This window comes from Acomys russatus, chromosome 6 (assembly GCF_903995435.1).
Source record: "Acomys russatus chromosome 6, mAcoRus1.1, whole genome shotgun sequence".
NCBI lineage: Eukaryota > Metazoa > Chordata > Mammalia > Rodentia > Muridae > Acomys > Acomys russatus.
The window spans coordinates 29,320,487-29,337,764 of NC_067142.1; the positions used below are offsets into that span (position 1 = coordinate 29,320,487).

The 17,278-nt window shown below is 40.5% G+C and overlaps 1 protein-coding gene across 1 annotated transcript in view; it reads left to right on the forward strand.

The window, feature by feature from the left end:
- Positions 1–17,278, forward strand: part of Thsd7b (thrombospondin type 1 domain containing 7B) — an 839,983-nt gene that overhangs the window by 496,657 nt on the left and 326,048 nt on the right. The window contains exons 11-12 of the mRNA XM_051147323.1: positions 888–1,017; positions 6,392–6,495. Of these exons, the coding sequence (XP_051003280.1) occupies positions 888–1,017; positions 6,392–6,495 (234 nt within the window). The remainder of the gene's footprint in view (positions 1–887; positions 1,018–6,391; positions 6,496–17,278) is intronic.

Here is a 17,278-nt window from a genome sequence, read left to right on the forward strand (position 1 = left end):
GAGTATGGGCTGCAAACAACTATACTATTGGTTATTGAATGGCTAAAAAAAGTAATAATACAAGCATAAAAATATCTAAGCAATTGTAAAAAAAAAAAAAACCTGAAAATTAATGGGAGGTAAATTTCCATCAACTACAGCAGAATGCCATCATGTAACTTTCAAGGTTGGACATCAAGAAGTAATAACAAAAGCAGATGGTTTAAATTAAATATAGAAAGAGAATAGTTGGGCGTGATCCTTCCGAAGCAGGAGGCAGAGGGAGGGGAGTTGTGGGTCACTTGTCTTTCTAGGTAAGTCTTCTTGTATTAATGAATTTTTAAAATTCCACCTGCATGCATAAGTGCCACAAATGTTCTTTCCTCCATTTGATTTGGTCCACTTAGTTTACTGGCTTTCTAGAAATTAACTTACTAACATGGTTAAGCCCATTACCTGTCCCACATCTACCCACTGGTTCCTTTGTTTCCTGCACACGCCCTTTTTCATTCTTTATGCCTCTTGGGCCTCTCTCTTCTCACACTCCCCACTTATACACACACACATACACACACACACACACACACACACACACACACACCAAATGTAATACAAGACCTCTTTTAAAGGCCACTTTAACTAAAAATACATTAGGACCATAGAAAGCAGTTTTTGACCATCAGAACACACAAATCTGAAATAACATTTGAATTTACAGTGCCTCAGCGCGGAGCTTCTTGCCCAGGAGGGTGACTGAGCACCAGCTCCCAGCATTCACTGCCTTCATCTCAGCTTCCCATTACAAATATGCTTAGCTTAACTCTTTGTCACTTTGCTTCCAGGTGCTACCTGGATTTGATCTGTGCCGATGTAACAGGGACTATAATTTTATTTCTCATTTCCTTCAGGAAATACCACAATAAAACAGTCTCGATACAGGATTATCATTCAGGAAGCGGCCAATGGAGGTCACGAGTGCCCAGATACCTTATTTGAAGAGAGAGAGTGTGAAGATATCTCAGTGTGTCCTACATACCGGTAATGAGTTACTTTTGGATTTCCTTAGGCCTGAGCATAACTGTACCATATTTTCTCTCATATATGGTTGCTTAGTGAATTTCTTAGGTTGTAACATTTTATACCTGCAAGTGTTCAGTAATTTTCTTTTCTTTACTAGAATGTATTCAAAAGGAATAAAGAACATGACTATGTAATTGATGGCAGAGTAAAACTGGAGCATGATTGGCTATAAGTGAGCTATTAGAATGCTGCCTCTTCAGCAATTAGCTTTCTGGATAATGATCCAAAGACAGATAGGATTTTTATCTAGAACACACACACACACACACACACACACACACACACACACACACACACACCACAGACACAAATGTATAAGATAGACACACACAATCAGACACAAACACATATAAACACATAGGCCCATACAAAATATATCCACAGGATACACACACACACACAAAGATATATAGATACAATAAACATATATACATACATAGAAACAGATACACACATATGCAGACTTACATGCATACACATATATGTTTAAACATATACACATAGAAACACATAGACACAGACATACAGATACACAGACACATATACAATCACACACATAGCTGGAGAAATACACAAAACCACATATATACACAAATACACCCAGACTCACATAGACGCATACATAAACACACACAAACACCGTATAAACACATACACAGTCACACAATCATATACATGTATGTACATGCGAGTACATACATATACATACACGTAGACAGATACACACAGAGATACATAGACATACATAGACATGCACACATAGATGAGCACATGCAGACACATGGAAACACATGTGCAAACACAACATACATATGTACAAAATACCACCACACCATAAAGTACATACTCATCCTGTTGTTCTTATCTTAGAATTTAGAACAAGCCATTAAAGAGCAAGCTGGTTATGGTAACATGCACCTATTCTCTGTCTCTTGGGAGGCTGAGGGAAGAGGCTCATCAATTCAAGAGATAGATAGATAGATAGATAGATAGATAGATAGATAGATAGGCAGGCAGGCCTATCTCCAGTCTCAAAATAAATAAGATACATGTTTAGTAGCCAATTGGATAATAACATTTTTATTCATTCTTGGTAAATTTCTTTTTTATGTCTTTTTTATTATAATTTATTCACATTACATCCTGATTTTTATGCCTTCACTCTCATCTTCCAATTCCCACCATCCCTCCCTCTTCCACCCTATTCCCCTCCCCTAGACCTCTGATGGGGCCCTCCTCCCTCACAGTCTGTAGGGTCTCATCAGGGTAGCCGGCATACCCTTCCTCTGTGTTCCCCCAAAGTATTCTTGGTAAATTTCACCCATATACACAATGTATCTTTGATGATACTTATTCCCAACTCCCCTCCTTTTAATAAGAGAAAAGGGTTAATATTTTAATTCTCTATGCTCCTTCTATCTTCCCTTTTAGAAAGTGGTAATTATTGTTTATGAAACCATATCCAAATTTCTTTTTCAAGTCTTAATGTTTCAGTCTTTTACAAATTGAAAGTTTCAAATTCAATGATACCATTGCTTTTAAATAATCTTAAACATAGTCACTGATTTATGATAATAGCTCGTGGTTTAAAATCCATATAGGTTTACCAAATCACTCAAAAATGTATTTTGAAAAATTATCTAATGTTTTATCCTGATAATTTTAGAAACTGTATCTTAAATCTGTGAGACTTAAGAGCTAATTTATTCAGGACTAACGTAGTTTCGTGCTTTTCCAAAGAGAGCTCACTTCAGGTACGATGTAAGTGTACCACCGAGAAGTCCAACCCCACTGCTCTGTCTGTGTTTTACGCCATCATGCCAGTTTGATGGACAGTTTGGGGAGGATGGAGATAATCAGTGGGATCAGGTCCAGGCTGTCCCTGCTCACAGAACCACGGGGGCTGCTGTGGATCACTGTCAGCCATCACCCACTTGTGCTTTGGGTAAATATTGAAACTCCTATGTCCAGAAAAGCGCTCTCGGGGAAAGTAGCCAAGTGAAAAACTTAGCCAAATCTGATGTTATCCGACATTTAAATCAACCCAGAGCCATTACGATCAGCTGAAATCTCAGAAACCATTGGCGGACCAGTCGGTTTTTCCCCCTCCTTGCTATTTGGCAGCACTTCAGTTTAACTCTGTGTATTTGAACTGCTTTTCCCCCCTTATTTACCTCCTGCCAATTCCTTAGAAACCAGTTCTGCCTTATGCAGATCCTACCTCCTGATGTGCACATCAAACTGCATCCAAACGAACACAAGTCTCTGATCCTCATAAAAGATGCTGTAATCTGATTCACTCTAATTCCAGTTAGAGTGTGCTTCCTCTACACCGGTATTCTGGGTAAAGCTGCCCTAAACCACAAGTTTAGGTAGTGTTTGTTTGTTTTTAATCACTATCATCTTCTGGTTCATTCACATAACCAAATTAAGGCTATATGTCCACATTTTCCAAATTAGAAGAGAGGGGACATGCCAACTAGCTTATCCTGAATCATTCAACACGTTAAATGAGAGATTAAAGAAGAAAATGACATAAAGACATTAATCTTTATACATAATTGATGGTGAGATATAACCAAGAGCCAATGAGCAGGTAACCAGAAAGGTCCAGTCTCAGGCTGCCACTTACTGTGAATGACTTCTAGTTCATTATCTCAAACTTGAGACTGTACCAAAGGCACTCTGAAATCTCCTTCCATCCCTTTCTGTCTACAAAGCTCACTAAACTAGAGTGAATACACTGGCTTCACGTTGGCCTGAGAAGCCTGTGTAAACTCAGCTTAAGGAATCCACACGAATAACACATGCCGATTCAGAAGGTGGACCTGAGCCTGCCACCACCTGAGCTATTGTGGGTGTGACTATGTTGAGGGAATCTATGTGTAATCAAAGTACATTAAATCTTGTGGCAGTTAATAGCTGATTTATCTGATCTTGACATGCTTCCTGTTTATGTTTCATGATTTCCAACCAAACTCTTTAGTCACTTTCATTTAAGAAGACACCTGAAGGGGATCAATGATGTTTTTAGTTAGTGGCCATAATTTTTGAGGAGCTCATAAAGTGTGGGCCAGTGGGCACAGTAGCTCCTGTTTCATCTGAGTTCTTGGCTTATAAGAGACAGACCATAAGGGCACACTAACGGAAAGAACAAAACCCATCCTCAGACTTTGGCCCTGAGTTTTCTGGAATATTGCGCAGAAGTAATTTTAAGAGCAGAAGCCATCCTCTGTGTGAAAAATAGACACTTTTATTAACTTCAGGAAGCTAAGCAGAGAGAAGCCAGGTGGCTTCCTTAGGGACCATTTCCTCAGAGGCGAGCAAGTCCTGCGATCTTGTCCGGTAACATGCATGCTTCTTCCTGGAGATGAGCTTGGGGTAAAGTCAGTCCCTAGAGGAACCTTTTGCATTTCATTCCATGACTCTTGGAAATGGCAGAGTTATGCCTGGACCCTAAAAGTACCATATTCAGAAAGAAGACAGAAGTGGAAGTCTGTGCGCCAAGATTTCAGATGGTCAAACTTTGAATCTTCTGTTTTAGTAGGGCATGTGGATTGTTCCCCTTTCATCTTGACATTTATTTTTTAATGTCTATAAATAGGCAGAGTAATCTGTGTTTTTTTTCATCTTCTCCTTGCTGTTTTTTATATGAAAATATCAAATTCCCCAAAGGAGAATCACAGCTGTAATCAGGAATCTGGGTGGAGAGTGAAGTCAATAGTTCAACGCTTACCATCCTTAGCACTCACTGAGGCTGGATTTTATATTCTTTATTCACTTATTGTAATACACATATGTGTGCATGTTTCAGAATACATACACACACACACACATACACACATATATATATGTATATATAATGTTTTTATACATATATGTGTTTAAGGCTGACTATTTGGGCTTGACAACCTGTCATGGGGTATATCTCTGTAGAAAACATACTCTTGCTCTTTCTTTCTTTCATTCTTATAAAAATTTTTATTTATTATAATTTATTCACATTATATCCCAATTGCTATCACCTCACTCTTACCTTCCCATTACCACCCTTGCTCCCTCTTTGGCCCTATTCCCCTCCCCTAGACCTCTGACAGAAGGGACACGCTCCCTTGCCATATTATCACAGCATAGCAGGTCTCATCTGGATAGCCTACTTCTCCTTCCACCTTCCTCTCTTTGCCTCTGGGCCTCCCACCATGGGTGGGAGAGGCAGTCCCTGTTCCCTTCCCACCCTCCATGTGGAGAATGAGCTGTCCATCGGCTACATCTGAGCAGGAGGTCGAGGCTCCCTGCTTACAATGTCCTTGGTTTAGTGTATCAGTTTGTTTAGTGTTTCCCTTGGGTCCAAGTCCCCCTGGGCTTGATGGTCTCCTTGTGAATCTCCCGACCCCTCCAGGTCCTGACATCCCCCAACTCTTCCATGTGACCCTCAGCACTTAGCTCAGAGTCCTGCTATTGAGTCCCATTATCTGTCCAATTCCTTTCTGGGTGGAAGTCTCTCAGATGACATCTATGTTGGGCTCATGTGTGTCTTTCTGGGTCTGGGTTACCTCACTCAGAATGATATTTTCTAATTCCATCCATTTGCCTCCCGAATTTCCAGTTTCCTTGTTTTTGATAGCTGAATCACATTCCATTGTGTAAATACACCACAGTTTCTTTATCCATCCTTTGGTTGAGGTACTCTTCCCCTTTCAACAGCAATTAATTACCTGTAGTTTTTTATGTAGGACCAGGACCCTGGGAGGTGTCTTATATTCGTATTGGCAGGCCATCTGATGGTGTCATTGCTCAGCCCTTGTCAAGGCCATCTTTTTTGCAATTTCTTAGGTACAACTTTCCTGTCATATATAGAAGTCATTATCCCAGTGAAGATGTCCTGATTCTCTGGCTCTTAAAATCCACTGTTTCCTCATTCAGTGGTACTCCCTGAGACATCAGTGCAGAGGTTGCATTGTAGGTGCATCTGTTGGGATTGGGTACCATATGCTCTGCTGTTTTTTGTACTTTGAACCACTGTGAATTTGCCCAATACTCTCAATTTGCTGCAGAAAAAGATTTCTCTCATGAAGGGTTAGAGCTACATTTATCTATGGGTATAGAGATAAGGCTTTAGAATGCAGTTAGAAGTTACACTGGCCTGGGGTTCATGACCTCACCAGCCATGAGTGACTGGCAAGGCTTACGGTAGCAGACATGGTTTGTTTCAAACCCAGGCTAATTGAATCCTGGTCTTTCTATTTCTGCACTTCTAAGTCAATATCTCAAGTATTTCCTCTGCATATTTGTTGTGCTAACAGTCCTGTTCTGTTCTTCTTTGTGGTCACAGGTGGAAACCACAGAAATGGAGCCCTTGTATCTTGGTTCCAGAGTCTGTGAGACAGGGGAGAGCAGGCACCAGTGAGGCGTGTGGGAAGGGGTTGCAGACAAGAGGTAAGCGCAGTTTTAAATAGCTTTGTGTTCCTGTGTGGTTTAAAGTCACACTATTCTGTACTTGCTTGTTGACTCTTCTATTTGGCAGGTTGGGATATTTCTGGGTTGAGGCATTTATATTTATCACTAAATTTACTCTTGGCATTAGTGAGTGTTATCAGTTAAATATCAATTAACAATAACCTTTCACTGCATCTCAGTACTAAAGCAAAACTACATAAATAACTATATCTCAATCATGAGTGACCTCAGTGTCTATATTGTGAATATATGTTGGATATCAGCCAAGGTGTTAAGGAAATGCCAAAATCAGATATGAAAACACATTGCACTTTATTTACATTGCATGTTTCTGTGCTCATTCAATATATGAATAAAAACATAACTGGGTGAATTTGCTAATATTAATGATGGGTTAAGCACAGTTGTGTGTGTGTTTATTGTGTGTAATATGCATAAAAAGAAAGTATCAAAACTTCTAAAAGTTATTGTGATAGGCTTCTGTGTTCTGAAGTAATAGATGTTTTATCATGAACCTCTAGGAAGGGCAGCACCGTTTTGTAAAGCACCCAGTGCCTCAGGCTGGCTCCTTTTCTGCCTCACTCTTAAGACAGGGACTAACTATATGGGGCTTGGTAGGAAGCAATTTATTCTGAAAATGGAATGACTTTGTCACTCATGTTCTTCTGACTTTGGTTGGAGGTTGTGGCATTGGAAAACAGTGAGAAGGCAGAGGAGATGAAGGGCTAGACTGAAACCCAGAGAGCTTTTGGGGACAGCTCAGTGTGGACTTACAACACTCAGCTCTCTTCCGTCATCTGCTTTTGCAACCTTACAGGGCAGCCTCACTGCCCTTCTAGTTCCATTTGCACAGCGACACCTAGACAAGATTGGATTTCTTTTTCTTACTTACAGATAATGACATTTAGAAATCAATATTGTCAGGTTGCACATTGGCTATTCTTTTTAAAATTATATTAATTATTCATTTTACATCCTGGCCATAGCCCCCTCCCTCCTCTTTTTCTGGTCCTACCCTTCCTCCCTGTTTCTCCTATCCTCCTCCTTCCTCTGCTCTTCTGAGAAGGGGAGCCACCCCTACCTCCCCACCTCAGCATGTCAAGTCCCATCAGGACTCAACACATCTTCTTCCCCTGTGGCCAGACAAGGCAGCCCCATCTGGAGAAAATGATCAAAAAACAGGCAACAGAGTCCCTGTCAGAATCATGCTCCAGCCCCGTTACTAGGGAATCCATATGAGGGCCGAGCTGCCCGTCGGTTACATCTGTGTAGGGGCCTAGATCCAGGCCATGCGTGGTCCTTGGTTGAAGTGTCAGTCTCCATAGCCCCCACTCCCCAGGCCCTGGTTAGTTGCACATTGGATATTCTTGAATGTCTATCAGAAAACATGCCCCTAATGCCCATAAAACCCCCTAACTATTAGTACTATGTAATTAATAGAAAAATGTGTCACTGTGCTTTTGAAATGTTCTGCTGTTTAAGAAAGAAAAGAATAGGAAGGAATCAAACAGAAAATCAAAACAGAAAGATGAACACCAAACTTCTAGAGTTCAAGAAAAATAAAGCCAAATATATGAAAAATTATCACATAAGTAATCCAAGAAAAAAAAAGCCACTTTGGGAAACTATACATATCTCGGTTGAGCAAGGTCAAAATAATTGAGAAAAGACTTACATCAGACCCATCGTTGTGAAATTGAGAGATGTAGGAAAATGATCTGGCCCCCAGCCTTCCAGAAGAATTTACAAGCCTATCTTCTCCACACAGTGGTTCTCAGCATCAGTTTGGGAAAGTAAAGGGAACAAAGCAATCTGTCAAGGGCTAATAAATGGGGTCTTATTCTGCATCATAAGAGCTCCCTGTTGGCACTCGGAGAAAGGATAGCAGACTACCAAGAAGAAACTTGATACCCTAGCATCATATTCAAGGGAAGGAGGTCCCCATCAGTCTTAGTCATAGGGAAGGGGAATGGGATGAAAGTGGGAGGGAGGGAGGATTGGGAGGATGAATATGAATGATTTTATTTTTCAATAAAAAATTGAAATAAAAAATAAAATTTATTCACTTGAAAAAAAAAAAGATCTCCCAAGGACCAAGGCAAGGGAAAATATCTTAGGAAACCAAAACGCCCTAAAGTTTACCTGATGCACCCCATCACCAGAAGCATAATATGAGCGAACTAGCGCAATTGGGAGTCATCCTTGGAACGGAGACCATTTTCCCTGGAAAAGAAAACAGCGAGGGGTAAGCCCAAGACCAAGGTAGTCCACAAGCCTGGCCATAGACAGTACAGGGACGCACTGCCGGCTACATCCGCGGCCGCTAGTCCTAATCTCACTCTGATGTTTCTGTTCTACCGCTGCAGAGAGTCTTGCGTGTGGAAATTCTCTGTGGCTTACAGTGATACTGGATTCCCTTGCAAATGGTTTGTCTCTGTGTGTTGTGTCCACTTTGATGGAGCCTCCGTCTTCTCTCGGCGGATCCTCTGTGGCGCAAAGGGAGTATGACCATACAGTAAATTCTCATGAGTCATGCTCCCCTCTTGCCATTCAAAGCGGTTTCAGAAACGCAAGTGACCTCACTGAGACCTCATGCTTGGCAGATTTGTTCACACACAGTTCACTTGCAAACACTGAGGCTAGCTTTGCTGTCATTTCTTCTAGTGTAAAATTTGTCACGGTGCCTAGAGCAGCGGTTCTCCGCCTGTGGGTCATGGTCCCCTTGGGTGTCAAAGGACCCTTTCACAGGGCTCACATATCAGATATCCTGCATATCAGATATTTATGTCTTGATTCATAACAGTAGCAACATTACAGTTATGAAGTAGCAATGGAATAATTTTATGGTTGGATATTTTTTAATCGTTGTATTTCTAGAAAAATAAAGATCCATTGCTTTATTTTATTGTTTATGTTGTCAACTTATTTAATGAATGCACACTTAAAACTCATGTATGTAATTCTCTTCTGATCAAGGAAGAATGAAGACAAAGAGCAAGCAGTACAGCTATAACAAAATGTCTGTACTTTATTCAGTGCAGCGAGACTTCAGGTTCCACTATCTGAGATATCTATCCTTTATAAAGAGCCAGGTATTTTTCTACCCAGTTTTGCTGTGCTCAGTTTGAATAAGGAAGGAATATGGGTTCATATTTTGTAACAAATGGTAATATAGAAGAAAGAAATCTACAAACTTTTGTTTTTTAAAATAACTATGCTTAAAGGGGTAAAAGTTTTAGTAATACAAAGGGGGACAGTAAGGGTCCTGAAACTCCTAGAAGTGTGACACTAACTGTGGAGTAATATTAATTTTGCTACCCACAGTGACTCCCTTAAAGCTGGCTCGAAAGACACCCAGACATTTTCCTTTTAGACCATACCTCCTTTGTCAAGTGTTAAGTGCTCCCTTTCTCAGAAAGACAACACAGGGTACTGTGATGGAGATGAATCAGGAGACAGAGGAGCACATGTTTGTGTCTAAGATGTTCTCGACACCCTGAGGTGCCAACACTCCTTTTCAGTTTACTTTCACCAAATAATGTTTATGAGAAATGAAGATGGCAGGTCTTATAATCATCAAGTATTTTTGTTCTTTCTTAATTAGTTTTCATCACAATGAGAGGCACCAACTGCTCACACAATAGTTTAAGGGACTCTGTGTGCTTTGCCTTTTAAGAATCCCCTAAAACTGAAGGTGGTTTTTTCCTCTACTTTTAAAAATGTATGAACTAACCCAGTATAAGAATAAATCTGGGTTACCTTTATTTTTGAATAAAGGGCAGAGTGCAAAATAGGGAGAAAAAGTTGAAAGAACAGTGTGTTCTAAAATTGTAATTGAATGGTGGTAATAATACTTGGTTTCCAAAGGTGGAAATATATACGCTGCATGTGTATATCTGTATGTCTGTTATGTTGGTAAGGTATGCTTAATGTCATAATTTTTCATAATCTAATTTCTTCCTAAAGTCTTTAATTTGTGATCGAATCTCTAAAGTTTGATTTATCCAATTTCCCAGGCTTATACAAGTCATAGGCTCTAAATCAGTCAATAAGTTATATAAATTGGATTCAGAACAAACTACTCATATTGCAAATCTCATTGTTTTAATTCTCTGACTAGTAACTTTTGTCCTGTGTTACATTTTCTTCCTAGAAAGAAAAGGAGAGGTAAAGATCAGCAGCCACCATTATCTTATCACCCGCTTTGGTCTAGAAAACATATAGAAATACAGTGCAAACACAGTCTGATAAAGACAATCAGGTGTCAAAACTGTCAATCTGAGTGTTAGTTTCTGACACCGTGACAGGCTACCTCAGGAAAGTCAACCTAAAGGGGGAAAGAAGTATCATACTTCTGCTTCTTAGGATTCCAGTTCATGGTCAGTTGACCCGGTGCTTCTGCTAGTGTGGTAAGGCTGCACATCACAGTAGGGATGTAAAAAATAGATGCAGGTAAGAGCCAAGTCCCTAAAATCTCCTTCCATAATGCAACCCAAGTGGTCTGCCCTGCTCTCACCTCTCCTCATAAGGGATCCACAACCTTGCCCTAGGGTCAAAGGCTAGAAGTCAATCAAGCCTTTACCTATGAGGCACAGGAAACACACAGGATCAAGAGGACAGCCATTGGCCACTCAGGCTCATCTCTCCCATGGCAGACATATTTTTTTTTTGTGGGAGGACAAAGAGCAAACTTCTAAATCTTTGCATTTTTATTTTCCAAATAGAGGCATGATTTTATTACAGAGAGTCTGCCGTGTTCCCCTACATAGGTCGCAACCAGATGATTATTTCCACAGGTTCACTGGGGGAAACATATGCCTCCGTGTTGATTATAATAATTAAGAGCTGTAGTCAGAGACGTGTGTAGTCTTCGCCTTTGTCGTTTCATTAGGTTTGTTTTCTGTTGAAGGAGGAAGGAATGTGTTTTCTGGGGAAAAGAAATAGTGGTTTCCTCAGGGTACTTCTTGACTTAGAAATGAGCTACGTTGTCTCTTACTGTGGGCCAGCCAGTTAGGAATGGAGGGCCATTGAGACCCACCCCAGGAAACCCTTTTACCAATAAGCCTTTTGTAAGGGGTAGAAATCTTTTCTCCCCTCTGTAAATTTATGGAAGGATGCAGCTACTTACATAGCTTTGAGTCCTGGACACCTGATTGGGGTAATGAGACAATTAAGAAAGGACAGACACACATGCGTAGTACAGAAAAGCTGGGCCTTGTGCTCTGATGGAGATGCACCAGCAGCAGCCTGGAAACTCAGAGCATTTATTTGGTACCCCTGAATAGAGGAGGTGGGTTTATTGTACACAGCTGAAGGAGGAGGTGGGCTGGCTAACCTCGGTAGGAGGTCTTGTAGGGAAGCAGACCCAGGCTGTTAACATGCAGGACGATGCTGTTGTCTTTAATTTCTGCACAGGGTGCCAACACTCATACACAGACCAGGGGAAACATTTGCCATTCTCATGTGTCTGAGGCATTGTGGTCTGTGATGTGGTCATGCTCACATCCACAACATGTCTGTGATCTCAGCTCATGAGGATAAGGCCGAAGTAGCATTAGTTCGAAGTCACCCCTCCCTATACACCGAAAGCCCTATCTAAAGAAAACAGATCACCACCAACATAAAGACAACAGTGCCAGAATGCAAAGCATATGATGCTCTTTATCAACTCAAGCCATTGTTCAGTTAAAGGTACCACAAATTAATTACAAGTCTCATAAAATAAAATAAGAGCCATTTTAAAAAATGTATTGATTTTTATGTGTGTGACTGTTTTGCTTGCATGTATGCCTTTGCACTATCTATGTGCATGGTGCTATGGAAACCAGAGAAGATGGCTCTCCTGGGACTGGAGTTGAAGATCATCATAAGCCACCACTGGGTGCTGGGAAACAAACCTAGGTCCTCTGTTAGAGGAGCAAACCTTCTTAATCATGGAGTCATCTCTCCAGCCCTAAAGAGTAATTCTTTGAAAGAGACTCTCTCTTAAATATAATTGCTGAAAGTGCAAAAACAAGGGTGACCAGGTTAGACTGTAGAAATTAAGTTGACAGTGTAGGGCACCTTCTTAGAATTGAAATATCCTGTGCGCATGACAAGAGGATGGGTTTGATGATGCCACAGGCTTTGGCTTCAAGAGTGAAAGGCTCAGTTCATAGCAGAGACTGAATTTTAATATAAGTGAGTCATGCCTCTTGGAGGCATTTTTTTCATTTCCTTTATGTGTTTCAAGGTAGGATTATCTCTGTGGCTTTTGTGGTAGCTGCAGGTAAAATATGCATATTTTAAAACTCGGTGATAAATTAAATATAAATATTAAAAAAAGATGGGCAACCTGAGGCAGAATGCTTTAGTTACATGGTGTTAACTAACTGTTGCTTCGGTAATATCTCCTTGCACTAGCCTCTCTGCTTTTGATATAATAAGTTTTGATTCCAAGGGCAGAGTCATCCTTCCCCCATATCCACCCCGCTCAAATCCTCAGATGATGTTTCACTAATGAAATGGATGCCGATAATGAGGATGGATAAAAGAAAGTTCAACTGCTGAATGCAGTCATTTGCAAAACTCTGGGTGATAAGTTTCTCTCCCAGCCATATTATTCTCACTTACACAACTATGTTCCCGTCAGGAACACTGATAGGAATGTTAAAGTCTACAGGAAACTGTATACATGTAAGAGGATTACATGTCTTCTGTGCAGAGCCAAATCCCACCTTGTTAAGTAGAAGCACACCCCCTGACTTCCCTTAGCACTGGTGCAAGTAAGGTCAAAGCATATGTTTCCATTTACCAAGGCCTCCCTCTCAGGGCTGTCGCAGAAGGAGATAGATTTGTGCGTGTCTGTGTGCATTGCCAAATGAAAACAAGACCTCAATCCAGAAAGAGGCAAACCGAACAAGAAACTCACACTTGTGCCAGTGGCTGTAAAAACTACCCAGGTGTGCCAAGCCTCATCTCTATGGAAACTCTGAATTCATACAGATGTGCAAGCCTCAAAAGAGTGGCTTTTAAGGTCAACCATGCTATAAAGAAGTTACATGGCAAGTAAAACAAAAAAAGACTAAATAACCCCCTTTTAACCTAGGTATACGGGAAGTGAGAATTGAAAACATACTAGAGTTGATTAAAGTAAGTAGCCACTTCTAGTCATCTGTTTTCTGGAAGGCTATGAAAAATAGACACTGAAAGTAGAGAGGGTGGTAGCTCATCGAGCCTTTGAAATTATGCCAGGAAGGAATTTGGAAGCACACAGTAGAATAGTAATACTGGGGATGGATTAGAAGGAACACACATAAAAGGCATTTAAGAAAAAGAAATCAATGCCAGCCAGTAGCTAATCTTACACACCATGAAAAACATCGCAATGAGTTGAAAGCACTTAGTAGAGACCAATGAGGACTGGGCAATTTGGAGGAGGGAGAAAGTTGCCATAAATTATTGATACAAAATGAACTCATGGCATACACGCACAGTCAGAGAGGCCTCGTTTGGATATTATTTTAGTCAGGTTCTCTAGAGGAACAGAGCCAAGAGGCCAAGAGAGCCTGAGGCGATATGATCTTTTTTTTTTTTTTCCTGACACACCCTTTTTATCGGGGTACTGCTGGAAGAGGCTGTCTACAATCAGGGTGGCTCTTCCCCTTCAAATAAGGCCACCAGGACACTTCCAACCCAGGTGATTCCAGATATGGGAAGTTAACACTAAAACCAACCTACCAGATATCAAGGGCCATCCATTCTACATATACATATTTGGAACTGTGTGATCAGAAATAATAGATAATACCATGTGATTCCACAGTGCAAGAGAAAAGCATGTAGAGGACCAGTACTGAAAGACTGGTCTCAAAAGAATAGTCCTTTTCTTCAAGTGTAAAGCAGCATGTCTGAAAGGCTGGCTCTGCCTCTCAGTATTTGTGTGGGATTGGTCCGGTTATGTCAGCTCTCTTCTCAGAGCCTCATATTTCCTAGGCAAAACAGTTCCATCTTGTTGATGCTTTTACAAGTGGTTATAGTTTCTGTGGAACTGTTAATTTCATTTTCCTTGTAAACCTGGGAAGACAGTATTAATTACACCGGAAGAAGGGGCTGTGGGTATTTCTAATGTGGTTTTTAAAAGTAAACTGCTGGTAATCAAGGGAGATATTAACTTGGTATATAGGAAATGGTGGAGGCTGTGGGACCAAAGCATCTTTCTGTGGGAAAGGCTTAGTACAGAGCTAGCATGTGGAAGGTATTCAAATTGCTCCAGTGAACAGAGTAGTGAGACTGGTGGTGGTGGTGGTACCAAGTGAGTTCCTAGACAGAGCTCTGTCTCAAAAGCAAAGTGAAAGAGAGAGAGAGAGAGAGAGAGAGAGAGAGAGAGAGAGAGAGAGAGAGAGAGAGAGAGAGAACTGCTTTTTAAGCCTAGATATTATAAAATTTACAGAAGTATAACTTTTAACAACACTGTGTGTGGCATTATCAAATTTTTATAAGTGTGTAAAGACTGAATGAGTATTATATTTACTAATTGACTAGGTACACCTGAGAAGATGAAGCCTAGTCTCAGCACAGCAATGGAAGGTTGAAAGCATTCATAGTTTTGGGAATAAGAATCTGGAGGACATGGGTAATGGGTGGGTAATATGGAAAATATTCGTCAGAGAAGACCAAGGGAGAAGTACGATATAGCTCAAGGTTTAAAGATGAGAGATATTTATCCAGTGCAAATATAAAGATGGGATGAAAACTAACCAGTGGGAGAAATACCGGAAACTGTGAGGAGGCAGCAAGGACTGAGTGAACAGATGCCCATGTCTGGAGCAGGCCAGTAGCATATAAATGGTGGACAGGGGAAGAGGATGCGCTGAATCTTGATACAACTTGATAAAGCAGGGGTGGGAAGGCAGAGAGGCTCCCCTTTTAGGAGGGATATGTGAAGGGGGATAGCGAAGAGGAAGGGAGGGTGGGACTGGGAGGAGAGGAAGAAGGGGGCTGCACCCGAGATGTAAATTGAACAAATAAATTACTTAATTTTTAAAAGTATAGGATGGTAGCAAAATGTGAAGATAGAAACATATAGAAAACTATTACCAGGCAGATAGATACCTGAGGGTTTGGGCTACACTTAGAAGTCAGGCATAGGTGAGGAACAGCTCTTCAAGTCTTGGCAGACTTGGGCCCTTGAATGTCAATGGCTTATGAACTGAGCTGCACATACTCAAGTCCTGTGGACTAGGTTAATGTAACTCTGGACTTGAGAGGCTGGAAACTATGGCACTAGGTTCCTAGGTTTTGTAGCTCATTTCTTTAGACTTGGGTTGGCATTGGCCTCACACATGGCCACATTGATAGCAAGCAACTGTGGTTCAACTTTCTTAAGACAACCAGTGTATGTTCACATAGTAGTGAAGGCAGTGGTTAACTGATAATGGGGACTTGTTAAATATCAGCCTGTCGAGTATAAGGGGAGGGCCCATTAAATGGTCCATGAACAGTTTCAACAACTCACAGTAAATACCAGAAAATTGTATAGAATAAAGGCTTAATGAAAGCTCAACATGGAATTCACAGCTATGATAGCATCAAATTGTAATTATTCGCATTTAGCCATGCTCACCTCTTCCTCAGGGAAACATATACTCCTCTGATATTCCTCAATATGTGTAGGATTTCCTTTTACAATAAGATCAGAATTATGACATATTAAAATTATTAAGACATAGTTTATATATACTTAATTCGGGTAGTGAAAAAAAATGTGCTTATAAGAAACTAATCTCCAAGAGAGCAAAGACTGTGTCAGCTTATTCCAAGCATGGGCAGTTTACAAATTACTCCAAAAACTAAAACAAAAATTAAGTTGAAGTTAAATATCACCGATCTGAGATTCCCATGTTGAGACCATGATTTATACAGTTGTCAAACGCTGCTTGCCAGATGTGTAGGAGGATGGGGTTGCGTCCCCCTCTGGGCCAAAAGTTCTGCTCTATTTCTCTGGAGCTGCTTTATTCAACCATGCATGAATTCCCTATGACCAAGGGACATGTGCAGATGCATGTGTGTGCATGTACACACACACACACACATGTATATATAAGGGTGGCCCTCTTATGGCTCTGATACAATCCACGTACAGTTAAAAAACCACTGCTATATAATTAGAGGTGGAATCTAACTTCACTTTCTCCTACTCAGACTCATTTATTTTGAAAACATCCTGTCATTGTCAGGCCTACTTAAGATGCTGCCCATACAAATAGCAGTTCCTATAGCATGCACTTGTGGTTAATAACAAGCTAATTGCTTAACTGTGCTTGCAGTTGTAAATTAATTATAATGCACTTTTGTTTGGAGTAGTGCTAAACACATTTTTAAGAAATCACTCGTTTCAACATGCATTTCAGAATTTATAATTGGATGGTGGATGGAAATATGACTGTTGCAAACCTCCAAACTCATAAAGAAATTCTGAAACACTTGCACAGACTGAAATGTTGAAAAAGGTACCATCTTATCAGCAACTACCCTGGGAGTTTGGATTTGGAGTGACGTAAATGGTGCAATTATATTCCACATAAAGAGCTATTTAATCCATGTTTGTATTTTAGGGCCTGCTCAGTTTACTTTGTATTGGTATTATTAGAACAATGCAATTTATGGTGGGCACAGTTGGTATTTTATAAGTAGCTTTTACACTTTTCACTACCAGGAAAATACACGTCTCCATGATTGCTCTTACTGCTAATATTAGTCTTCATTTTCTATTGTTAATTAT